The following is a 26,791-nucleotide window of genomic DNA, read 5'->3' as shown; positions in this document are numbered from 1 at the left end:
GGATGCACAATTGTCCTCTAAAGGATACAGTGATGCAGTGCCAGTGCACCAGCAGGCTTGAACCTACAAGAGCTTTCATACTGGACTCCCAGCCTCCAGAAGGAGAAGCGAGTCTCTGTTCTTCATTACCACGTCTCAAGTATTCTGTTACAATGGCACCTACATACTCAAACAGCTATTTGCAGTGCCTACTCCCAAACGGGACAAACACGGTCTCTAATAGTGGTAGCTTAAGAGCACAGAGCTATAGCCGGGTGTGGTGGCGCACGCCTTTAATCCCAGCACTCGGGAGGCAGAGGCAGGCGGATTTCTGAGTTCGAGGCCAGCCTGGTCTACAAAGTGAGTTCCAGGGCAGCCAGGGCTATACAGAGAAACCCTGTCTCAAAAAACAAAACAAAAGAGCACAGAGCTATAGGAAACAAAACAAAAAAAAAAAATCATAAAACATCATTGGAATTTTAACTGTGGCTTCAAGTTCTGCATTCAATATGTAGACCAAATGATCAAAGCCAATAGATAAACTTACTTGGAGCTATGTAGCCCCTTGAAAAGTTCAATTACTATTTTATACACATATAAGATACCATGTATTTCATAAGAGGGAATAACTCATGGCCAGGGTTAGGGATACAGTTGAGTGGTAGGGTACTTGTCTAGCATTCATGAAGCCTGGGTTTAGTCTTCGTAGAACCAGACACACACACCATAATTACATATATATTTAATAAAAATCAACAGCTTAATTTTGTGTGTGTGTGTGTGTGTTTTATGTGTCTGTATGTATGTGCAGGTGCTTATAAAAGCCAAAGAAGGCATCCGATGCCTGGAGCAGTGGTTCTCAACCTGGGAGCCGAATGATGCTTTCATGGGGGTCATAACAGATATCCTGCATTTCAGAGACTAGCATTACAATTCATAATATTAGCAAAAATTACAGTTATGAAGTAGCAAGGAAAATAATTGTATACCACATGCATAATGCACAACATGTATTAAAGGGTCAGAGCATTAGGAAGGTTGAGATTGCCTACCCTAGAACTGTGGGTACCCGTAGTTATAACCTGCCTGACTTGGTACCAGGAAACCAAACTTAGTTGCCTCTATGAGGGCAGCAGACACTCTTAACCACTGAGCCATCTTTCCAGCCTCGCCAGCTCCACTCCCCCAACCCTGGCTAGAGATTAGATCAGAGATCCAGGTCCTGCTCAGGACTCAAAGGACACAGAAAAAAGCAAAATGGCTGAAACAAATCTCATTCTCACTAGTTTTTATTCTGTAATTCAAAATCCTTACGCCTAAGTGGTAAGAACTGGCTCCCTCCCTGCACATTAGCTGTTTGCTTCTCTGCTTTTCCCCCTGTATGGTTGCCTCAATCAGGCAGTGAATGACATGTGTGGGCTTTAATCAGTGTGTGTTGTGACATCCGTCTTGCGCCACAGCAATTCCCTGCAATCAGCATTGCTTAAAAAGGTAATCGGGAGGCAGAGAACACTCAAAAACCTAACGCTTTGTGGCTTGCACAGCAAAAATAAGGTCAGAGACTAAAATCATAATGCCAGCGACACTTGGAGGAGTGGGAGGGCTCACTGAGGAAGGCCCGCTTCAATTGTGAACAACCTCTGGGGAAAGTTCACTCCTGCTCACAGACAACTAAACGGTAGGAATGGAAGTCTGTCTCCAGCAGGTCATTCAGGACATCTTTAATCTTGTCTTCTTCTCTAAGTTAAATAAACCCTCTGGAGAAATGTCTTCTCTGGGTTTCAATTAGCAGGAGCATTTTTTCTAAACGAAATCCTTTAGGACCCAGCTTTTTTTTTTTTTCTTTTTGTTAATCCTTTTTTTTTAATATTTTTATTACATATTTTCCTCATTTACATTTCCAATGCTATCCCAAAAGTCCCCCATACCCTCCCCCCCACTCCCCTACCCACCCACTCCCACTTTTTGGCCCTGGCGTTCCCCTGTACTGGGGCATATAAAGTTTGCGTGTCCAATGGGCCTCTCTTTCCAGTGATGGCCGAGTAGGCCATCTTTTGATACATATGCAGCTAGAGTCAAGAGCTCCGGGGTACTGGTTAGTTCATAATGTTGTTCCACCTATAGGGTTGCAGATCCCTTTAGCTCCTTGGGTACTTTCTCTAGCTCCTCCATTGGGAGCCCTGTGATCCATCCAATAGCTGACTGTGAGCATCCACTTCTGTGTTTGCTAGGACCCGGCATAGTCTCACAAGAGACAGCTATATCTGGGTCCTTTCAACAAAATCTTGCTAGTGTATGCAATGGTGTCAGCGTTTGGAGGCGGATTATGGGATGGATCCCCGGATATGGCCGTCTCTAGATGGTCCATCCTTTCGTCACTGCTCCAAACTTTGTCTCTGTAACTCCTTCCATGGGTGTTTTGTTCCCAATTCTAAGAAGGGGCAAAGTATCCACACTTTGGTCTTTGTTCTTCTTGAGTTTCATGCGTTTAGCAAATTGTATCTTATATTTTGGGTATCCTAAGTTTCTGGGCTAATATCCACTTATCAGTGAGTACATATTGTGTGAGTTCCTTTGTGATTGTGTTACCTCACTCAGGATGATGCCCTCCAGGTCCATCCATTTGCCTAGGAATTTCATAAATTCATTCTTTTTAATAGCTGAGTAGTACTCCATTGTGTAAATGTACCACATTTTCTGTGTCCATTCCTCTGTTGAGGGGCATCTGGGTTCTTTCCAGCTTCTGGCTATTATAAATAAGGCTGCTATAAACATAGTGGAGCATGTGTCCTTCTTACCGGTTGGAACATCTTCTGGATATATGCCCAGGAGAGGTATTGCAGGATCCTCAGGTAGTACTATGTCCAATTTTCTGAGGAATCGCCAGACTGATTTCCAGAGTGGTTGTACAAGCTTGCAATCCCACCAACAATGGAGGAGTGTTCCTCTTTCTCCACATCCTCATCAGCATCTGCTGTCACCTGAATTTTTGATCTTAGCCATTCTGACTGGTGTGAGGTGGAATCTCAGCGTTATTTTGATTTGCATTTCCCTGATGATTAAGGATGTTGAACATTTTTTCAGGTGCTTCTCTGCCATTCGGTATTCCTCAGGTGAGAATTCTTTGTTCAGCTCTGAGCCCCATTTTTTAATGGGGTTATTTGATTTTCTGGAGTCCACCTTCTTGAGTTCTTTATATATATTGGATATTAGTCCCCTAGGACCCAGCTTTCTGAGAGGTGACCATCCACTCTCTCCCGCAATGAGAAGACAGGGCAACCTTTGACTCATTATATTTTTTAACAAAAGTCTAGAAATCTAGGCCTGTGGAGAAAAGAGACTAGCCAGAGAAGATGGGGGCCTTCTGTGCAGCCATGACGATGCTAAGCATCAGAGGAGGGAAGCTGCCTTCTCTCTGGTGCTTGCTCATACAGGTGCTGTCTTGGCGAGCACCCCCATTTTGAGCAACTGTCGCTACCATCGCTTACTATACCATACCTTCTATGTGATCTTCACATGCTCATATATCAAGTTCTCAGCTAGTCTGTGCACATTTTCTTATAGGCTTACTTCCCTGAAGGATGGAGCAAGCACTGGGGAATAAGCCAAAACTGAAGAAAGGTCAACTGACCAAAACAAACCAAAAAAAAAAAAAAAAACAACAACAAAAAAACAACAAAAAAAAGGAAAAAATGGAACAAAAAATAAAATAAAAAAATGACTTTTAATTCAGCTAGCGGGTGTCCCCCATATTCAATGGCTTGCATGCCCTAAGAGTGGCAGCTTCCATCTCAGGCTTTACCATGCTGATGCTTACAAGGCTGGGTCCAAGTTGACAGTGCAAGAAAATGCACCTCAGGTTGGCAAGCTGAGCATTTGGGGGGAGGGGAGACAAGAGGACTCTGTAGCAGGCTGGCAGCAGGGTCTCCCTGTGTAGGCAAAGTGCCTCTGTTCCTTCCACTCAAATGAGCTAAGGGAGTCTTCAAAGAGGCTAAAAGAAGGAATCATGTTTATTAATCCATAGACTGAATGATGGGAAACCTGTTTTGCAAAGGCCTATAATTTTATATGACAGTGGGACCTAAATAATAGGTCTTCTTACAAATGTCACACTAGCACCAAGAAGCCAGGGTAAGCAAGAGCAGAGGCTGCAGGACAGCACTGCCTGCCAGTCAACTCTAAGCGGGCGCCATCAGACCCCTAGGAGGCATCATGTCAGCTTAGGAACAGCAAATGGTGGGCACTATAACAAAGGCACTCGCTCTCCTGGCCCTCTGAGACCTTCCCTCGGTTAACAGGAGGGATGGTGACAAACATCCACAGTCTACAGGATCCTGACCTAAGGTACAAAGCACAGGTCTGGGAAAACTCAGTGATCTCTGCATGAGGAGCACGGGGCAAGGGGCCAGAGAACACCATCTGAGAACTTGAAACCCTACCAGAGGCAGAACTCAGGACTTTCTGACCTCTGACCCCCATAGGCATGTCCTGTCCATGACCTCTGACCCCCATAGGCATGTCCTGTCCATGACTCTGCAGTTCCAGTCTACACTGCTCTGTATTTCCTGAATGCCTTGTTCTTTCTCAACAAGGACTTGGCAGCAAAATTATCCCGTGTGAAGCACGCTGCGCGTGCGTGTCACTCCATCATCCACACTGGCCAGGGCTCCTGACCATCTTTCAGCCAAAATGTGCAGAACTTCACATGAGTAACTTCTCAGACGTCCTTTGGGTTGGACCTGCTCTCTGTATCTTGCAACTCATGCTTTCAGATTTCTTTTTATTATTTCATGTGCATGAGTGCTTTACCTACATGTAATTCTGTTCACATGCACATGCCTGATGCCTGTGGAGGCCAACAGAAGGCACTCAATCTCCTAGAACTGGATGTAAAGTTGTGAGCTGCCATGTAGGTGCTGGGAGCTCAACCTGGGTCCTCTGCAAGAGCAGCCAATGCTCTTAAATGCTGAGCCTTTCTCCGGCCCCAAGCTCCTTCTGTTTATGAGTCTATCTGTAGCCTTGATGACCAAATCCCAGAGTTTTATGAAGGATATTTTTACTGGAGAAAAAAACATAAGCATATAGAAACTGAAGAACCCTGGCTTTCACCCTTGTCTGCGGCTTTCTTAACCATTTTGCACGTTCCTCCCTATCTCGATTTCATGTCCTCATCAGGAAATAAAGATAATGCCTAGCTCATAATTTTTCTAACAAGAAGATCACAATTTGTATAAAATTTCTGCCAGATAATAGCTAATTCAGTAAGCCTAAGACATCAAACACCTAGAGGAGGGTAGAGGGTTTTTTCCACTGGTGTTAAAAAGGGGGAACCACCTCAGGTCTGGAATATGCTACTTAACGCTGGAAAGATGGCTCCATGGCTAAGAGCACTTGCTGCTCTTCCAGAGGACTAGGGTTTGATCCCAGCATCTGCATCAGACTGCTTACTCCAGTTCCAGGGGGGTCTGCCGCCCACTTCTGGCCTCCAAAGGGACCAGGCACTTAGATGGCACACAGGCATACATGCAGGTAAAACATCCACATACACAAAGTAAAATTTAAAACTTTTAAAATTGCTATTTAAGCCAGCAAATTATAGAGCACCTCTTTGATACCAGAAACAATAAAGAGGCTATTTCCATGCTTACAATCTAACAGAGTCTCAAGTCACCTTGCTTATGTTTGAAACGTCAACCTCTGCTGCAAAAGGAGCTTAGAAACCTTGTATTTAGGTTGGACATGTAGGTCAGTGTACATTATTTGTCTGGTATGTTCCAAACCCTGTTTCTATCTGTGGCATCTAAAACAAACAAGCAAGCCAATCCTAACATTCACCCTTTCCTCCACAGCAGCGCAGACCTGGGAACCAGCATAGCCCTGCCCCAGCTCCTCCAAGGCTCCACTCCAGAGTCACATTGATCCTGACTCCACCAGAGGGACTTGTCCCTGTGACTGTCTGCCCACAGCAGATAATCTACTGTATTATACTTACAGTCTTGGCAGTCTTATAAAATAGCAGGTTGTGTCAGATGAGAGCCAAGTTCTCAAGTGTAATGTATTCAATATTTCTTTAACTGAACACTACACATTAACCCAGAAAGGATTAGCAGGCTTGTTGTGTTCTTACATACGAAAAACACATGCAAAAAAATTATCACCATAATAAACTTTTAATTTTCAGGTAAAGTGGGTGCCTACAATAGCTAGTGAGGCACTTCAAACAGGAAAGTCTTGTAAAATAGCAAAAAGAATGCAAAATCGTGTCAAACCTTCACATGAAAGAGCTGGACCTCCAGGACAAGAGCACCCCACCTCCCTGATGACTTCATAGCAGCAAAGCACCCACAAAAGCTGGTCCTCGATACTGAGCCAAAGGACAGCCAGCAAGTATTTTAAAGTAATTTATATGTGCTATTCTCCTTTTGTATCACGAAAAATCCCAAGTCAGCACTGTATCCAACTAAAGCAGTTCTAAGACACAGCAGTAATGACTGATACTCTAAAAATCAATCATTCATTCCTTCTTGATAACTTTTTACTATAAACCTACAATGCACAAGGAGTCCCAACTTAAGGCTAGGATAGCAGTAGTCCCTCTGCAAGAGGCATGCTGAAGCAAGAACGAGTTAACACTTTTAAAGGACAGAAATCAGTCGTGGTGTGACAGGACTTACTGAAGGAGGCAGAGGCAGGAGGAGGAGGAGCGCCTCTGAGCTACAGGACAGCCAAGGCTACACAGAGAAACCCTGTCTCAAAAACAGAACTCAAATTCAAATTCTGGTCAGAAGAGAATCTGTGTTCCTGGGCAACTTCTATGCAGCGATCCTTGAGGCCAGCTCCCTACAGTACCTAAAGTTCACAATTGCTTCCATGGCCGTGCTTCTGTAGGGACAAGCCCTACAGAGTTTTGGCCACTGCTGAGACACCAACCACCAGTACTCTACATCCAAAAGAACAAAATTAGATTGAGTAAAATTAAGGCAGATTTATAAAGTGGCACACAACTTTAAAACTCTTCTCAGCCAAACACTGGATGAAACGATCATCAGACGCCAGTGTCCAAGGAAAGACTGGCTCCGGCTCTACTATGCCCCAAACCTAGCACAGGGCCCTTTAACCAGGCCCCCTGTTAAACTAGGAGCATCGGATCTCTACTGTCCCCACTAGACTGATCATTTCTAGAGCTGTCTAAAGGAATACAAAAAGATGCACCACTTTCATATTTTTTCACAAAAGTTTTATGAGCAGTCAGCATACAAAGAATAAGCCAGTTTGTAAAAACGAAGAAGCCAGTTTTTCAAAAGTAACACAAATTAACCAATTCACCTATAAAGAATGAATATATTTCCAATTAGGTAGATGTAAATGGATCTTTCACCACGCAGTCTGGACTGACTAGAGTCAAATGAAATTTATAAATAATCCTAAATAAGGAGCAATTTAAAATATGCAAAGTGTCCATAGCTGAAGGGAGACATCTAGAGGCTCCTAAAGCAAGCTACTGGTTCAGTTGGCCATCACAAAGCAAGTACCAGACACAGAAGCTTACCTGCGATACAGAGATGACATCAGCCCGAGTCCTAACAAAGCTAGGATATTTAAATACAGGGTATGCTCTGGACAGACCTAGGAGGTTGGAGGAAAAGGAGCCACGCTAATCTCATGGGGAAATTCCCTGATAAAGTATTTACTGACTTGGCTGATCTAGAAAAAAACCACTAACTCATTCGTCTGTAATTAATACCAGCTCAGATGCCCTCAGAGGTCAAATAAAACGAGACTGGAGTGGGGTAAGAAAGAGATGGAGGTACCCAGGTACCTGGGGACTACATCCCTGAGCAAGTACAGGCATTCGGGTTTATTTTCATCTATCTACTCGCCCTCCCATGCTGCTCTACTCTCATTTGCTCACTTTGTAGATTTTCAAAACTTTCTTTCCTAAAAAAAAAAAAAACCTAACATCAAATGTGTGTACAGAGAAAATGTAGGAATATACTCCTAGAAGTTAGAAATATGACACAAACTTGATGGGACTGTTTTCATTTTCTTTTGCTATTGTGCTTACTTCCTGGTAACAGAAAGCTTGGTTTTTATTGTTATTTAAGATGAAGTCTCATGCAGCCAGCCTTGGACTGCTCCCCCTCCTCCTGCCTCCAGCTCTCCAGCGCTGGATCACAGGTGTGCACCACTGCAACCAGCTCAAAAGGGGTTGATGACTAAAAAGATGAACAGGCCTGGAAGCTCAACTCTGTAATCCTATCATGTGGGAGGCTGAGGCAGGAGGACTGCTATAAGTTTGAGGCCAGTTTTGGCTACTAAATAGCACCATGCATAGCTGGCACTCCTCAGAGCTCTCTAAGTCTGCAACTGGGGACAATGCTCAGCAGTGCAGAGCCAGTGCTTACTGCCACACCAGCTAAGGAGACACAGTGGCTCTGCTGCCACTGCTGACAGAGAGCTCAAACTGCAGAATAGGATACCGCACAAACACCACATTTGGCCAGTGCATGCTGCTACCCCATCATACTCAGAATATAGGAGGAAGATCAGGAGTTCAAGGCCAACCTGAGCTACAGCTAAAGCCCAGAGAGGAGGAAGAAGGAGAGGAGGAAGGAAAGGAGGGAGGGAGGGAGGGAAAAGATGAGGGACGGAGGTGGAGTGGATTTGATGAAATGAGAGAAATGGATTAAAATTATGAAACTCAGGTAAATTACACTATTTTCTACTTTTTCCTCAAGTTTTGTCAAGCCTTACCATAAAGATCAGGTCCATGAGATGTAAAGACGTTATACAAAACAATGTTGAGGGGGGCAACCACCAACTTCCCGTAATAGTAGCTGTCAATGACCACCACGGGCACCTAAAGCAGAAAGAGAAACACCAGATGAAGTTCTCAAAACGCTAGTGGAAAAACTTGGGAACAAGAAAAAAATGACCCCCCTGATGCCTCCCTCCCCACAGCAGACGCCACTGAGAGCATTAGAGCAAAGCCAGACAAAAGGACACTCACCAAGAAGAGAGCCAGGGCCACCAGGGACCAGAGGAGGAAACTCTTCCACCTGTGCTTCCTGGCCAGCAAGTCCAAGGCGATGGGTAAACTGTTCAACGGAGACACAAAGGGAGGTCTTAAGCCAAGCCCCACATGCTAGGGACAGAGCCACGCACACCCACGCTGAGCAGAGAACAGAACAGCTGTCCCGGGGCAGAGGAGGAAGGAAGCTGGTTTGTGACAAGATGCCCTCAAAACTAATGTGGACCCATCAGAGAGACACGCATGTCACAGATGGACCCCAACCCAAGCACTAAACTGCTGGACAAACCTGACAGTGGCCTGGATGTTTTGGACATGTAAGATATAGTCATGTACACTTGTTATCCTGCACCTCACAAATGCACACGTCATGACGTGTACAGAGGTCAGAGGATAGCACTGAGGAGTCAGTTCTGTCCCTTCCACATTTATATCCCTTCCAGGGATCAAACTCAGATCTCCAGGCTTGCACAGCTACCTGCTGAGCCACTCTCAGTTGCTCTCGGCTTCACTCTCTGAGACAGGGTCAGTCAGAGCCACTCTCAGTTGCTCTCGGCTTCACTCTCTGAGACAGGGTCAGTCACAGACCCTAGAGCTCTTCAATTCTGCTAGGCTAGCTGGCCCATGCTCTAGAAAGTCGTCTGTCTCCCCCGGCACAAGGATTACAGGAGCACCACCACACCTGCCTTTCAAGTGCCTGCTGGGGATCAAACTTGAGCCCTCCTGCTTACATGCATCATCCCCAATCTCCAACCACTCCTTTTACCTCATTAAGTCTGCCTTGTCTGTCGCTGGGCTGCTGTCTTATACACTCTAGGCAAACATTCTACCACTGAGCTATACCCAATTAGGTAGGTACTTTTTAAACATGGAATACTATATTTAAAATAACCTTAATAACAACTAGACCATTTTTTACGTTTTTTGTTTTGTTTTGTTTTGTTTTGTTTTTCCGAGACAGGGTTTCTCTGTGTAGTCCTAGCTGTCCTGGAACTCACTTTGTAGACCAAGCTGGCCTCGAACTCAGAAATCCGCCTGCCTCTGCTTCCCGAGTGCTGGGATTAAAGGCGTGCACCACCACGCCCGGCTTTTAAGTTTTTTTATTTTATGTATATGACAATGAATGCACTGTTGCTGTCTTCAGACACACTAGAAGAGGGCATTGGATCTCATTACAGATGGTTGTGAGCCATGTGGTTCCTGTGACTTGAACTTGGGACCTCTGGAAGAGCAGTCAATGCTCTTAACCACTGGGCCATCTCTCCAGCCCCAAGATTTTTTTTTAATCACCCATATAATGCATATTTACATATGTGGGTACTGGAGCCTACAAAGCCCAGAAGAGGGTGGTGGATCCCCTGGAACTACAGTAATAGGCAGCTGTAAGCCACCCAACGTGGATGCTGGGAACCAAATCCAGGCTTGTTCGTAATCACTGAGCCATTTCTCCAGTATAAACAACAAGTTAAGCCAGCACAAACCAAGAAGGAAGTAGTGGAAACAGAGCGAAGGGGTGCGGAGAGACGCCGCAGTGGGTTACAGCATGGGCTGCTCTTCCAGAGGACCCACACGGCAGCTCAGTTCCAGGGAATCTAATACCGCTTTCTGGGAACAGGGCACACGTGTGCACAGACGTACATGCACCACTTGAACATAAAAATCATTTTCTTTTTTAAGGAAAGAGAAAGACAAAAGGAAACACATCAAGCCTTGGTGATAAGAAAAATGCACAGCACAGAATGGAGCTGTGTGGGAAAACAGCAGCAGCTTTATAAAAGAGAGGGGGATTCGCAGGAGAGGGAGGACGGACGGCAAGAGCTTAACACAGGAGAGATGACTGAAATGCATTGCACACACACACATGAAACTGTCATCTGAAGCCAGTATGTACAATTTATCTATGCTACTAAAGCATGGTAAAAAGCAGGCATAATCTTAAGGGCAAATTACTCCAAATCTTAGTGCCTGTTTTCTCATTTATAAAATACTAATTTCATTGTATTTTCTTGCAGAGGTCTAAGATTTAGAAATAAAAATATGTGAAGGGTTTGGCAATGCCAGTAATGCTAACACTCAGCAGGAGGTAGGTAGTCGCTGTTCTCATTAGGATAAATCACACCAATGAACAACAAGTATACTACGCTTTTGCTCCCCAGAGTCTCTGTCAATCAATCCCTTTCCTTTCCCTTCAGATGCTGCCATGGCAATCTGCATCCAACATTAGGACTGACCAAATGCCCAGTGATGGATGGGAGAGGAATAACTTTGGTTTCTTACCCAAGAGCTGCACTAAACGGCCACCCTAAGATGGCACCGGCTGCTACTCCCAGCACAGCAATGGGTGTCTTGTCCATATACCATCCAGTCATGGCGATCAGCGTGGTGTACATGCAGAAGCTGCTGGGGAGGAATGCTGCGAGAGTAAAGAAATGGATGGAAGAAACCACAGTCTGAGGTTAGTGCTGATTTTTAAAACTTCACCTGCACTACAAAACGCCAATCATTGTAAACATGTTTGGTGAAACATTCTATTAGGAACAAGCAGTAAGGCTGGAGACGTGACTCAGTTGCTGGAGTGCTTGCTTAAGATGCACAAAACCCTGGGTTCAAGTCCAACAACCACAAAAACACTAGCCACACCTATGACTCCAGCCCTCAGAAGGTAGAAAGAAGATGATCAGAAGTTCAAGGGCATCCTTGGCTGTACAGCGAGTCTGAGGCTACACGAGGCCCGGTGTAGAAAGAAATAAACAGAAAAAGGAAAGGAGAGGAAGGAAGGACTGAAAACACTGCTTTTCAGAAAGCAAGTCGCACTGATTTTTATTTTCTCGCACCTGTGAGTGCACAAGGCCATAGATTCCACAGCACTACCCATGCCATTCCTTTTTCTGGCCTGTACCTAAATGTAAAGCTTACAAAAATCCAGTCTCCCCAAGAATGTCACACTTACTTCCATGCAAGAAACATGGTTCAAAAGACTTAGCATCTTTGCGGATGATATACGGGTTCTGATGTGCTCTGAGACACCCTGGTTCAAACCTGTACCCTACAGGGTGTCTAGGAAGCCCTCTCAAAGCTCAGAACCACATTCTAACATTAGCAAAGCCCCTTAATTATCATATTTACCATAACCTTGTTACAGTGTGCTGAACACACTCAAGGCCTTTGCCACACAGCGAACTATTCCTAACAACTCTAAACAAAAGTGTGGCTGTTGATGCTTCAGAAGGACCATCCCCAGAGCAGAGAAACCAGCTGGTTCTAACAAGACCTCCAACGGGATAGGCAATGAGATTTAAGACACTCAGCAAGTGTCAGCTCCAAAGGCTCTAGTTTAGCAAAGCCTCTGTGCACATAAGTGCCTCAACTGACATTGTAAAACTAAAAATACTCACAGGAAGTCCCCACACATACAAATCTGTTTCTGGATTACCAAAGTAAATAAAACATAAACAATGTGAGATGCGACTTTCACAGAAAGATGATAAATAATGATGTCCATTCTAGTTGCTAATGACAAAAGATGAGAAATATCTGAGGTCTCTGTTGATCTTGATGAAGCAGACAGAGACCTGCCCAGGATTCGGGTTATAAAAGTGAGGGCTTCCTTTCATCAGTGCAACTGTACAGGAAGGTAAACCTTCCACCCCTCAGCCGTCCGTCCGTCCACTTACCAGACGATGAGCAGAACATGCCCGTGCTGAGCACCAGGAAGGCCAGCATCATTCGACTCACATGCAGCCCAAACTTCTTGCACACAGCCCTTAAGGAAAGATTAAGACCATTAATAGTGTAGATATTGAGAGACAGAAGACACAGCAAAGCAAAGAAGAAATGGAAGCCGAGTGCAAAATAACACTAAAGACCTAATGTAGAATACAGAACTGTCTGGACTCGTTAGGAATTCCATGTGTACAGGAAACCCAAGCCTCTTATGCCCGACACTGAAAAGCTCCTTACTTAAGAGGAAATGGACTTAAAACTCATTAGGAATTTCATGTGTATTAAGAAACAGCTTCTTACTCTTGGCACAGAAGAAAACCCTGAGGGCTAGCAGAAAGAATGGAAACAGACAACCTAGGGAAATAGGGGGTTGGGGGGAACCCTCCAAAATGTACCAGAGACCTGGGAGGTAAGAGACTCTCAGGAATCAAAGGGAAGAACCTTAGATGAAATCCAGACAGTAGGGAGAGGGAACTTATAGAGCCCACCTCCAGCAGGTAGTCAGGGCATCAAGTGAGGGATGTAGTACAAACCTGTCCACAGTCAAAACTCTGACCCATAATTGTTCCTGTTTGAAAGAATTACAGGGATGGAAATGGAGAGTAGCCTGAGGAAAAGAAGGTCCAGTGACAAGCCTAAAGTGGGGTCCAGCTCATGGGAAGGGCCCAAGTCCTGACACTATTGCTGAGGCTATGGAGCACTCACAAAAAGGGACTTATGATGACTGCTCTCCGAAAGACCCAACAAGCAGCTGAGTCAGATGCAGATATTCACACCCAACTAATGAACAGATGCAGCTCTCCCCTGTTGTTGAATTAGGGAAGGCTGAAAGAAGCTGAGGAGAAGGGTGATCCTGTAGGAGGACCAGCTGTCTCAATTAATCTGGACCCCCGAGATCTCTCAAACACTGGACCACCAAACAGACAGCATACACCAGCTGATATGAGGCCCCCAACACACATACAGCAGAGGACTGCTAGGTCTGTGTTCATTCAGAGATGATGCACCTAACCCTCAAGAGACTGAAGACCACAGGAGATTAGAGGTCAGGTGGGGTGGGGGTTGGGGGCATCCACATGGAGATGGGGGTTGGGGTAGGGAGGAGGTGTGGGATGTGGAGCAGTCGGAGTGGATGGGGGGCAGGGAATGGAATATGGAGTGTAAAAATAAATGAATTTTCTTTAAAAAGCTTCTTCTTTAAGAAAAGCCCCATATTTAAAATTGTATCTACTATCAATAGGGAAATAGCATGATAAAGTGAGAAATACCAGATATCGGGTTCAGGCAGTTCAAACTCTGGCTCTGCCATTTACCAGCAGTGTCTAGGTATATAATCTGCAATCTGTAAAATGAGGATAGCGACCACACCTACATAAAGTTTCTGTGAGAAATCATACACGAGAAATACTTAGTAAGGAGCCTGGCACAAAGCTGCTCTCAGCACAGAGGACATAAAAGCAGAGAGAACTGCCAGGTCCGTGGTGGAGCACATCTTTAACCCAGCACTCGGGAGGCAGAGGCAGGCAGATCTCTGAGTTTTTGGCCAGCCTGGTCTGTAGGGAGAATTCCAGGACAGCCAGGGCTACAACAAAGAAATCTTGTCTGGAAAAACAAAAACAAAACAAAAGCAGAGAGGAATAGTACAGGGAGTCAGGGCTTAAGCAGTGATGGGGGAAGAAGATGGGAGGAGATGAAGAGAGGGGCAGAGTAACCAGCACTGGGGACGTACGGTAGCCCGGTGGAAAGCCACTGCTGTGCAGCTTAACCAAAATATGTCATTCTTTAAGAAAAAAAAAGAGATTTCAACAGAGGTATCTTGCAGGAGTAGTAGACAATGTTGTCCTCATAAAACATGGATTGTTACATGAAAATATCAACACCAGGCATGGCACACTTGGAAGTCATAGGTCCCCGAAATGACCCATGCTATTTCCAATGATCACATTCCCATCACAACTAGGGTGTATACGCTATTGTTGAAGGCACCCTACACTTTGTGTGCAGGACCGAAATCAAGCTAGCACTAGCCTGAAATCTGCCTCCCTGCTGGCTAGTGTTCCTAGTGCTGGAAGGCACTCTACAGCTATCAGTGGTCTTCTCCAGCAGGGGACCCTATATACAGTAGTACAAACCTGTCAGGCAAGATGTGCCCACAGGAGCAAAATGGGCAGAACTGTCAGGGGTAACCAGACACTTTCTGACTGGATCTGAGTCCTCCTTCACAGGAGCAATCCATGCCTGATACTGTAAACCTGGCCAAAAGCCCACTGCTGGGAAGATTGTAGGCTCTGGTGGGGAGCCCACCAGTGTGGATTGGCTAAAGAGACATGGCAAGTGCCTTCTGGGGCTGGAGAGACAACGCAACGGTTAACAGCACTAGCTGCTATTCCAGAAGACCAGATTTCAATTGCCAACATCCAAAATCACCACGGCTTACGACCATCTGTAACTCCAGTTCCTGGGGAATCTGGCACTCTTTCAGCCCCTCAGAGTAATAGGCACACAAAGTACACAGACATACATGAAATTAAAATTCTTATACACATTAATTTTAAAAAGCCTTCTTTCTAAGTATTTCTGTTTACATACAAAGATCAGTGCTGTACCCAACCTTGGACTGAGAGGCGACTATTTACAGTGGTCAACAGTTAATGCGGAGACTCGTAACTGGCCCAAGTGATGAGAATGAGTACGGCTCAGCTGTAAAAGGGGCATGGATACTTAACCACCAATGTCCAGGGAACATTACTGAAAGGGGGACAGAAAGAACTCTGTAAAAGCCAGAGGATGGGGAAGAAGCCGCCCTCCAGCCCCACTCTGCACTATGAAGCGCTTCTGTTGCTGCTGCTGCTGCTGGCCTCTGTCTTCCAGCTCTTGGGCAGTCCTCTGTCAGCCGCACTGCCCTTAGAGGTACCACTCCATCAGTTCTTGGTCAGTTCTAAGATGGTTCCTCTATCCCTGCTATTTTAGACACTTTTCTTGTTAGATTTTCAGGTTACTAAGCAAGGCTTACTCAGTTTACGGATTCAATTTTCAGCACCTCTGGGGAGGCGTGAGCTGGTTTTCCCTGAATCTTGCCTTTTCTCGTTCTCTCTATCAGATCAGATGTAGATACCATCTATATCTTACTTCCTCTATATTTCTTTCTCTATACTTTGTTCCTAGCAACTTCTTCAAATTAATCTTTCACTTTACTACTCCATTTACTAGCAGTTTTAATCTGTTTAGGCTATTTACTAAGTTTTAAATATCAATACTCCATGAATCTCACGGATGCTGCATACACACATGTGTACGTATGCATATGTATGTAAGCATAACACAGTCAGCTATTGGATGGGTCACAGGGCTCCCAATAGAGGAGCTAGAGAAAGTACCCAAGGAGCTAAAGGGATCTGCAACCCTATAGGTGGAACAACATTATGAACTAACCAGTACCCTGGAGCTCTTGACTCTAGCTGCATATGTATCAAAAGATGGCCTAGTCTGCCATCACTGGAAAGAGAGGCCCATTGGACATGCAAACTTTATATGCCCCAGTACAGGGGAATGCCAGGGCCAAAAAAATGGGAATGGGTGGGTAGGGAAGTGGGGGGGAGGGTATGGGGGACTTTTGGGATAGCATTGGAAATGTAATTGAGGAAAATACGTAATAAAAAAAATATTTAAAAATTTTTTTAAAATGTATGTAAACATGAAGTCAACATAAAACAACTGTGTGTTCATCTCTCTAGGGTCTCTCCCCACTTTTCCCACTGGCCTGGTCCCTTCAGAGGCTCTTCTGTTCATTATGGTTTCAGCTCCCTCTTCCACGTCTCTACACACAGTAAATGCTGTCTCTACTCTATTAACTGCTAAGAAGCGAAGGTTCACAGGCCAGCGTTTAGATGACTGCTGCCCTGGGAACTGAGCCCGGAGCCCCGCACACATGAAGCCTGTGCTCTGCCACAGAGCCACTCTTCCAGCCTCTTTCCCACACTTCCTCGTGCGTTACAACTTTATTCCTGACGGCTTGTTGTCATCTGGGCTAAGAGTACAATTCTCTAGAGAAACTTTTACATGATGTATGGGCCTCTATAACCCGGACAATTTACCATAAATCCTCATCATGGGGCTTAGGAGATGACATGGGTGACTTGAGTTAAGGCCAAAATCCACATGAAGCCCAATTCATGGGTACAATCCCGAGGGAGTCCTGGCTTTGTTTTTACTTCTATTCTAGCCAGAGTCAAAGCCAAAAATTAATTTTAATCTGACACATCTAGTTATATGAAGAATTTTTATAATGATCCTTTTAAGTCTGAGTATCTTTTTTCCAATTTCTGATTTTTAAAATGTTTTTGGGGTTTTTTTTCATTCATTTTTATTTCCTGTATATTACACATATGTCTGTGTGAGGGTGTCAGATCCTCTGGAACTGGAATTACAGACTGTATTTAGCTGCCACATGGGTACAGGGAACTGAACCCTGGTCCTCTCAAAGAGCAGCAAGTGCACTTTATTGCAGAGCCATCTCTCCAGCCTCAAGACTGAGGATCTTTTAATATGTTAAGGCACTATTAAATTTAAATGGTTTTTAGGTGTTACATTTTTAAATGACAGTTACTTTATTCTAGACTACTTAAATGCATATGGATTCATTAATATTCAATCGACTAAGAGCTACTTGATGTGAGGCAATGTGCTGAGTGAAGACTCCACCTGACAACAGTCTCCATGAGCTCAGCTCCAGGGAGAGGGACCAACCCTCTGCTGAGAATCAAAGACAAGGTTCCACTAACTCTTATGAGGACCAGTGAGGCCTGTACTGCAGACCAAAGCCAGGGCACGCCAAGGGGAGCAGAAGCTGGGCCTCCTCCTCAGCTACGCTTCAGACAAGAAGGTGCCCTCCAGGCAGAACACCAGAGGAGCGAGGAGCACTGCTTGAGCTCCAGGGCCCCTAGCCCCTTTGGATGGAGAGTTTTGATACTTACTTATAAAAGTAAAGTTCACAAACACAGCTCACAAAAGCCAGGAGACATCTCAAAAAGTAGAATACAAGAATCTGAAAGAAACCCAGAGTAAAAAAACTGAGGTCAGCAACAGGAGCCGGCAAGCTCGTAAGGAAGAAAAGGTCTCAGCTGTTGTCAGTAAACTGTGCTATGAACCAGTACAATCCTCTTCAAGAGCCGAGTTTATTGAGAACCACGTGGATTTTCAAGTCCCCAGACTCAGTGTACCTACTTCTTTTACTATAAATGGGGTGGAAGCCTCCATTCATAAGAACACTGACTGTAGCACTAGAAGTTTAGTAAAAAATACAAAGTATCCAATTGTAAGTATGCAACCAATCATGCTACATCTGGTTTAGAGAGAGTACTAACCACACATGAACACTGCTGCAAGGATGAAGACGCTGACCAACGCTGACCAATGCTGCTCATTTGCTGCTTACTCAGTAAGCGTTCTCCTTCTCCCTCCCCTTCTAATGCAGGGTCTCACGCTGCAGCACAGGCTAGTCTGAAACTCACCATCGATCCCAGGATGACTTCAAACCTACAGTAATCCTCTTGCCTCAGCCTCCCAAGTGCTAGGACTGTACATATAAGCTACCTCATCTGGCTACAACAGCACGTGTTAAAGAGGCATAAAACTCTAAATACTGACAACTTACAAAATACATCAGCATTACAGCTATGGAAACTGCATGCATATGAAAGGCTGGGAGTGAGCTGCTTAACTCCTGGCTCCTGTGTGTCTGTAATACTGGTTAGCCAGTTCTATGATTAATGGCATAAGACTAAAAACAATAGCAATAAGAGTTGTATTGACTAACTTTTAAGACTTACTTATTTTTATTTTGAGTGTTTTGCCTGCTTGCATATCTGTGCACCACTTTTATGCAGTGCCCAAGAAGGCCAGAAGAGGGCATCAGATCCTCGGAACTGTAATTAGCAATGGTTGTGAACCACTATGTGGGTGCTGAGAAGTGAACCCCCATCCTCTGGCAGAGCATCCAGTGCTTGTGAACACACTGAGCCACCCCTGCTTCCCCCTGATTAACTTTTATGCTACAGAGCACTGTATGTTAGGTACACTGAATCCTTACAGCATAACTCCATTTCCAGACACAGTGCAAGTCCATCTCAAAAGCAAAAGGAAAACGTCATTTAAAAACAAGCAAAGATCAGAGAGGCAAACTGGAAACTCAATATGCATGCACTCTGTGCCTTTGCCTTCTTATAAGAATCTGTTGATTATCTTACCCAAAATACAAGTATACTGCATTATAAAAAAAAACAACAACAACAACAACATAAAAACAAGCAAAGGATGTGAAAGGGTAACTTGCAGAAAGGGATATCTGAATGACAAATATATGAAGAATATTCCACTGCTAATTGCCAGGAAGTCCATTCACAGTGGGAAGCAGTTCATATACACGAGGAAGTCAGAGGTGACAAACGACAAACGGGAAGGCTAGGCTTCAGGGCTGCAAGGCCAGCCGAGAGTCAGGGCCTGGTGCGGGGTCCCACCCATGCATATGGCAGGGGAATTCACACTCAGATCCAAGAGCAGAGAATACTCACAGGGAATAGCCAGGGGGAAAGGCAGCCAGGAGCAGAGAGTAGAGTGCTAGCATTACACACCACCTTTCACCCGGACCCCACCTATCTTCAACATTAGGAAATAGGGTTCAGACCACAGCATTGGCTCTCAACCTTCCCAGCGCTGCAACCCTTTTATATGGCTCCTTACACTGTAGTGACCCCAAACCATAAAATTATTTTCGTTGACACTTCAAACTATAATTTTGCTACTGTTATGAATCATAATGTAAATATCTAATATGCAGATATTGTAAATATCAATACCCAAAGGTGTTGACACAAGAGATGAGAGCCCCAGTGTCACAAAGCTAGAATTCTCTTTACAAGTGGGTCCCTATGGACTCGGGCTGGCAGAGCTAACAGGGAGACGAGACGGGACTCAAGTAAAAACAAAAGGGAAATCTTCCTCCCCATGTTCACGTATCCTGGTTAGTTTTTATTACCAACTTGACATAACCTAGCGTCACCTGGGAAGAGAACCTCCCTTGAAGAACTGCCTTAATCAAACTAGTTTGAGGCCACATCTGTGAGAGACTGTTTCCACTAATGATTGATGTAGGAGAGTGCAGCCCACTATGGACAGCACCATCTCTTAGCAAATACACCTGGACTGTACAGAAAGCTAGCTAGAAAGGTGTGCTGGCACACACTAATACCAGCACTGGGAGGCAGAAACAGAAAGATCTTTGCGACTTCAAGGCAAGCCTTGCCTACAAAAATAAGAAAGCCAGCTGATCCGGAGCCAGGTAGCACACCAGCAAGCAGCATTTCTCCATGGTTTCTGTCTTACTCCGAGTGGGTTTCTGAGCTAACTTTCCTTAATGATGGATTGTGACCTGGAAGTATAAGCCAAATAACCCCTTCCCTCCAAGTTGCTCTTGTTCAGAATATGCAAAGCCACAGGATGAAACTGGAACTTACGCTGTTCATGTCACATACATCAGGTGAGAGTGACAGAAGACGACTCAGCAAGCTCAATGTGATATGGACATTCAGCTAGAAACAAAACCTAAGGGCTTCAAGTTGCTGGTTCTCTATGGAGCCCTCCATCTTATTTTTCCTTTAATAAGTTCATAAGCAAAAACAAACCTAAAAAGCCAGAAATATGATACTTGGTGGAGAGGGAGCAACAATGTCCTGCCACTTCCTATGTGTCCCACCTCTCTGATCACTGTGAAAAGTGCAACTGTAACCGCATCTCCCACCCAAAAACCTGGGTTGGGGAGGAACATGAACAAAAACCCCACAGCATTAAATCCCATTGGGTCACACACAAAGTTGGACTCCTCCTTCTCAGTCTCATTCCATCCACCCCATTCTCTCTCCATAAATCAAACTAACTTACATGAGAAATAACGCTGGCCTTTTCTCATCATTAGACCTTCAATTTACAAAGACAGTTCCTACAGCCAGAGACATGGCTCAGTGGCTAAGAGTTTGGGTTGTTATCCAGAGGACTAGAGTTCAATTCTCAGCTCCCATGTCAGGCAGCTGAGCAACCTGTAGTTACAACTTCAAGGGTCTGACATCTCTGGACTCCATACACACACACACACATGATAAAAAATAACAGTTAAAAACCTCCCAGATTCGGGGCTGGGGCATGGCTCCACAACTAAGAGCACATGCCATACAAGCAAGAGAACGTGCATTCAGGCATGGTGCCCAGGTGGAAGCCAGGCATGGATGGCCATGTGCTTTTTAACCTCAGCATCACCAGGAGGCAGAGACAGGCAGCTCTTAGGAGCTCACTGACCAGCTCCCAGGTAAAACAGAGTTTCCGGTTTAGTGGGAGACCCTGTGTCTAAGAAATAAGGTGGAGAGCAAAAGAGGAAGACAGGTGAAGTTAGAGCAAAAGAGGAAGATACCTGGAGACAGAGCAAAAGAGGAAGACACGTGGAGACAGAGCAAAAGATATCTGGTATCTCCTCTGTTTCTGCACTCATACATAGGCACATGTGCTCACACAGACCCACAAACCTGCACATGCGCGAGTGTGCACACACACAGCACACACATGCATAACACACACATGCATAACACATACACACACATCAACCAACCTTGCACACATACCCCTCTTCCCAAATTTGGCAAAAGGTATAAGCCTAAATATTCAAGTAATTTAGTGAACTCTAAACAAACAAACTAAAAAAGAAAAAATTCATACCAAAACACAGACTGTCAAAACCTTTAACCCTCAGCGGGATCTTGCGCATTCTACTTAAATTAGACCCTCTTAAAATGCTCCCCCACTGCACCTTGTACTTTTCTCCTACTCTTTCCCAAAGAACTGTAAGGCATGAAGCCGACTAGACTTGGTCACTGTGCCATCACGTAACACAATGCACAATGTACACTAAGTGAAAGCTGCTACTAGCATAGGTGGAATGACAACTGCACAAACAATCCTTTCAAAGAGGAGGCCAGACACAGGAACCTGGGAAGTGCAGGGGGTGTGGGGGGGGGGGGAGGAGCACTTGAGTCTGCAGAACATGGCAAGACTCCATCTCAAAGAAGAAAAATGAAAAAATAAAAGAAAGAAATCAGCCTTTTGGCCATCAGTAGATTTTTGTCCCCTTTCAAAACTGGCCCCAGACTTACCTCTCGGTGGATGTGAGTGCTACCCGGTCAGCCAGCCCTTACCTTGTTAGTCTGCAGAATCCGTGCATGAAATGCAGCTGGCCAGGCATGCAGCAACAGGTAGGCATATGAGCGGATGGCATACACGGGGGAATACTCCCATGTCTGGAATCCCTTCCCGTAGATGAGGTAGTGTGTCTGAAAGCAGAAACAAATGTGTCATCCTAGCAAAGCCCTCCAGAGGGCTCACAGGTGAACAGCCTGTGTTGAAATTAGAGACAAAATGTTGAGAATTAACACCTGTAACTAATGAAAACACATTAAGAAAAGATACACATGACCACATATTTTTAAATGAAGACGCTAAAATTTTACTGGATTTATTTTCTTAAGATAATGTTTAACCAAAACAGGAAAACTCTGTTTCATTCCTTAAGCTGCACACACTAAGCAACTTCTGTTTTTGACACAAACTGTGATCGGTAACTTCCAAATTTTCTGTAATAGGAAGTCATTAAAAAAAATACATAATCAAAAAAAACCTCAAGAAACAACACTGCAAGTGGACTATGAGCAGCACTACTGTCCTAGTGAAGGCCACTGACCATGACCCAGAGCAACTTGGAGAGGAAAGGGTTCACGTCTTCTTTCTAGTACTATTATATTTTTCATTATTTAAAACAATTTTCGAATTCAAATATATTTTGATCATATCCTTCCCCTCCCCTACTCATCCAACTTTTAAATTCTTTCCCAAAAGAAACAAAGACTCGGGCTGGAGAGATGGCTCAGCGATTAAGAGCACTGAATGCTCTTCCGAAGGTCCTGAGTTCGAATCCCAGCAACCACATGGTGGCTCACAACCATCTGTAATGAGATCTGATGCCCTCTTCTGATGTGTCTGAACACAGCTACAGCGTGCTTACATATAGTAAATAAATAAATCTTTTTAAAAAGAGAAGAAAAAAGGATCAAAGACTCAATACAACAACAAACCCAAGAAAACGAGATTAAATTACACTCAAAAAGGGAAAAAACAAAAACAAAAAACAAACACCAAAGTGTAACCAAATAAAAGCACACACAACAAAACTGGAGTCCATTATATGTTGGTCAACTACTCCTGAGCATGAGGCCTGTCCCGGAGTGGTTGTATACCCAGTGTCACTTTACTGGACAAAACTGATTTTCCCTCTCTCAATAGGGACAAATGACAGTTTACCTTTATGTTAGTGACTAGGTCTTCATTCATTCACTTAAAAAAAAATCAAGATAAAATATAATAAGATTAAACAAAAACTACCACATGGAAGTTGGACAAGACAAACCAATAGACGGAAATTCAGTTCCATGTGACAGTTAATCATCAAATGCAGTGAAGACAGGAACTCAAGCAGGGCAGGAACCTAGAGGCAGGAGCTGAGGCAAAGGCCATGGAGGGGTGCTGCTTACTGGCTTGCTCCCCGTGGCTTGCTTAGCCTGCTTTCTTATAGAACCCAGGACTACCAGCCCAGGGATGGCACCACCCACAGTAGGCAGGACCCTCCCCCATCAAACACTAATTAAGAATAGGCCCTGCAGACTAGCCCTACAGTTGGGTCTCATGGAGGCATTTTCTCAGTTGAGGCTCCCTCCTTTTCTAATGACTGCCTGTGTCAGGCTGACATAAAACTAGCCAGCACAACTATTTTGGCAAACATAAGAAGAAATAAACTTAGAAAGGTGGAAGAATGTGGCTTCTGTCTAAGAATGGGATCTGACCTGAGGAAAATGCCGAAGTTTATTTCCCTCAAGTTTTGGAGTAATCATTAGCTTTAAAACCTATACCCACAAGTATTACTTAGACTTGCAAAACCATTTAAAAGATAATTGTAAGTATCACCTTTGAGTATACCAGCTAAAGGTCATAGACTTTAATAGTAATTAAATCAACAATATGGGCTTTCTTTTAAGACCTATTTTATTTGCGTGTATATTTGCATGAGTGTAGGTATACATGTGTGTGCCTAGAGACCAGAGGAGGACATCAGATTAGTTCTATTTTGAGACAGGGTCTCTCTGTGTAACTCAGGCTGGCCTAGAACTCATAAGAGCTGCCTGCCTCTGCCTCCAGAGTGCTGTGACTAAAGGCATGGGCCACCACGCTGGGCTATCATATTTTGTTTTGGAGCTGAAGTCGCCTAAATTTGAGCTGCTGGGATGTGAACAATAATCCTCCTTACAACTATAAACCAACAGTTTTTTTTTTTTTAGATTTATTTATTTATTATATGTAAGTACACTGTAGCTGTCTTCAGACACTCCAGAAGAGGGCGCCAGATCTCGTTACGGATGGTTGTGAGCCACCATGTGGTTGCTGGGATTTGAACTCTGGACCTTCGGAAGAGCAGTCGGGTGCTCTTACCCACTGAGCCATCTCACCAGCCCCAACCAACAGTTTTTAAGATATAAAAATGAAAACAATGTATTTTAATATTTTCCACACTTACATTCTACATGTTTAATTTGTCCTAAGTACCAAATCAAGATCAAAGGCCAAAATCCCAGAACTAGGGGCGAGGGATGTAGCCCACTGATAAAGTATTGCTTCAAATGCCCAAAACCATGGGTTAGATCCCTACGATTGCAAAAACTAAAGCCCAGCTAACGAGATCACCTACTGGTTCCCAGTAGTTGAATGTTTCATCACAGTCCGAGATGTTGCTCAGAAGGGCTGCGCACAACCTCGCTGAGAGCAGACACTTGAAAGCAGTGGATCCTTCAGGGGCCCAGACTTGCCCTGCTTTATTTCCAGACCTGCCCAGAAGGAGAAAGCAAAATCATTCGTCTTATCAGGAAGGTCCTGCTAGGGAAGACTAAAAACCAGACAGGAAAGACAGGAATGGCAAAAGACAGCGCCGCAATAAAGCCATTCACCTAAAAGAACTAAGGCTTTGTTATCCTTGAGAGTGAATAAGGGGCCGGGCGTGGTGGCGCACGCCTTTAATCCCAGCACTCGGGAGGCAGAGGCAGGCGGATTGCTTTTCCAATCGCACCGTTCACTTCCTGCTTCTAAGGTACACACTAATTCATACACCTTGGCCGGTTTCACCTCAAGCCAACTAATCACTCACATGAAGACCACAGTCTTCTTTTCTCTCCATTTCTTCCTTAAAGTCATTCCTTGTCATGGCTTTATCTCCTCCCTCCTCCTTCAAATGAATGAGGCTTAATATAAGACGCAGGTGCAGACCTCCTCTGTTCCCATATACTAACAACCACTTTAACGCAGACCTAACCTACAGGCTACCGGCTGCGGCTGCGAGGCTGAGGGGTTCTAGGGCTGGAAGCCCAGAGGGAGGGAGACAACAGTAAACCGCAGTGAGACTCAGATGTAAAAGGCATACCAAGGGCTCTCACAGAGGTTCTGCTAACTCTACCAGCATGAAGCCTGCTCATGTGGACTTGAACCCGAAGCATGGCAGACCCTCGCTGCAAAGATGCAGGGATCTGCTGCGGAGGGGCGATGATCGACGCCAACTGGGACGCTCCCACGAGGGGCAGGAGTAAGAGCGCCGGGTGGCAGCGGAGATGCGGGCGGAAAGCAGACCCCCGGCGAGGAGCAAAGCCGCGCGGCTCGCAGCAAAGAGCAGACCCCAGGCGGAGAGCCCCAGCTCGCAACGGAGAGCCGACCCCCGGGTGAGCGCAGAACCCCCGTGGAGAGCAGCCCCCGGGTGAGCCAGAGCCCCCGTGGGGAGCCGACCCCCGGGTGAGCCAGAACCCCAACGGAGACCCCCGGAGCCGCCGGACCCTCCCGCCGACCACGCCCTCCGACCGCACACGTACTCTGGCCGCGGCTCCGCGCCTGCCTCCCGGCTGCCTAGCTGTTCTCCCAGCTTCTCCGCCGCCGGGCCCGCATCCCCACTGCCGCCGCCGCCGCCGCCCTTGAGGCGCTGCCGGGCCCTTCGGCTCGCCATGCCCAGCGTCGGGGAAAGGATAGAACTCTGCACGCTACGAAATCGGTGAAGGTGCAGACATTGCTTGGCTGGAAAACGGTGTCCGCCGAGGGACAAAACGCCTCGACATGCGCAATAAAAACTGAAATACTGTGCCAGTGGAGCAATTGAGGCGAAGGCCGGAACGGCAGCCTTCGCTTGCTCTCCTACTTCTGACTCTGGGTATTTCGTCCTTCCTTTAATTTGCTTCCTCCACTTTGCCAACGCTACAGTGTAGTGTGTGGAGGTATAGCACAGCTGCCTACCCAAGGAGAGGGCTCTAAAAGGTTGCTTTAACACCTTGCCTTGTCTTGTTGAGAGAGATGGAGACAAACCAGTGAGGCCAGGATTCTGACTGAGAAGTGAAAACCTGAAGAAATGCTACGCAGATCATTCAAGCAGGCAGATGTCACTGACATTGCTACAACACGGCTGGCTGGAGGCGGTTTTTTGTTTGTTTTTGTTTTTGTTTTTTTGTTTTTTTTTAAAAGACTTATTTATTTATTATATGTAAGCACACTGTAGCTGTCTTCAGACACACCAGAAGAGGGAGTCAGATCTCGTTACGGATGGTTTTGAGCCACCATGTGGTTGCTGGGATTTGAACTCCAGACCTTTGGAAGAGCAGTCAGGTGCTCTTACCCACTGAGCCATCTCACCAGCCCCTGTTTGTTTGTTTTTTGTTTTTTTTTTTTTTCATACACGCTTTTTAAATCTCTCTGCCTCCTTGCCTTTACTGCTAAGGAAACCAAGGTCCAAAGTTGCTTGGGTAATAAATGGAGAAACTATATTCCAATTGAGAATCCTTTACAAACACATACTATTCTCACTACATTAACAACAAAAAAAAGAAAGAAAGAGAGAAAGAAAAGAGAAGAAAAGGAAAGAAAAGCTCTTGTTGGGAGCGGGTT

General features: G+C 45.1%; 1 protein-coding gene across 1 annotated transcript in view; it reads right to left on the bottom strand.

Annotated features, from left to right (window-relative positions):
* Alg9 (ALG9 alpha-1,2-mannosyltransferase) overlaps positions 1-25,975 on the bottom strand; it is a 70,245-nt gene extending 44,270 nt beyond the window's left edge. Inside the window, exons 1-8 of the mRNA XM_021172705.3 lie at positions 25,732-25,975; positions 24,567-24,702; positions 21,970-22,104; positions 17,707-17,777; positions 12,685-12,773; positions 11,288-11,423; positions 8,990-9,077; positions 8,734-8,839 (exon numbers count right to left, since the gene is read on the bottom strand). Of these exons, the coding sequence (XP_021028364.1) occupies positions 8,734-8,839; positions 8,990-9,077; positions 11,288-11,423; positions 12,685-12,773; positions 17,707-17,777; positions 21,970-22,104; positions 24,567-24,702; positions 25,732-25,862 (892 nt within the window). The 5' untranslated portion in view covers positions 25,863-25,975. The remainder of the gene's footprint in view (positions 1-8,733; positions 8,840-8,989; positions 9,078-11,287; positions 11,424-12,684; positions 12,774-17,706; positions 17,778-21,969; positions 22,105-24,566; positions 24,703-25,731) is intronic.
* Positions 25,976-26,791: the final 816 nt, after the last annotated feature.

Source organism: Mus caroli, unplaced genomic scaffold (assembly GCF_978045245.1).
Source record: "Mus caroli unplaced genomic scaffold, Mus_caroli_1 scaffold_11, whole genome shotgun sequence".
NCBI classification, from domain to species: Eukaryota; Metazoa; Chordata; class Mammalia; order Rodentia; family Muridae; genus Mus; species Mus caroli.
Note: the sequence above shows the minus strand (reverse complement) of the source record. Positions and strands in the feature narration are given on the sequence as shown.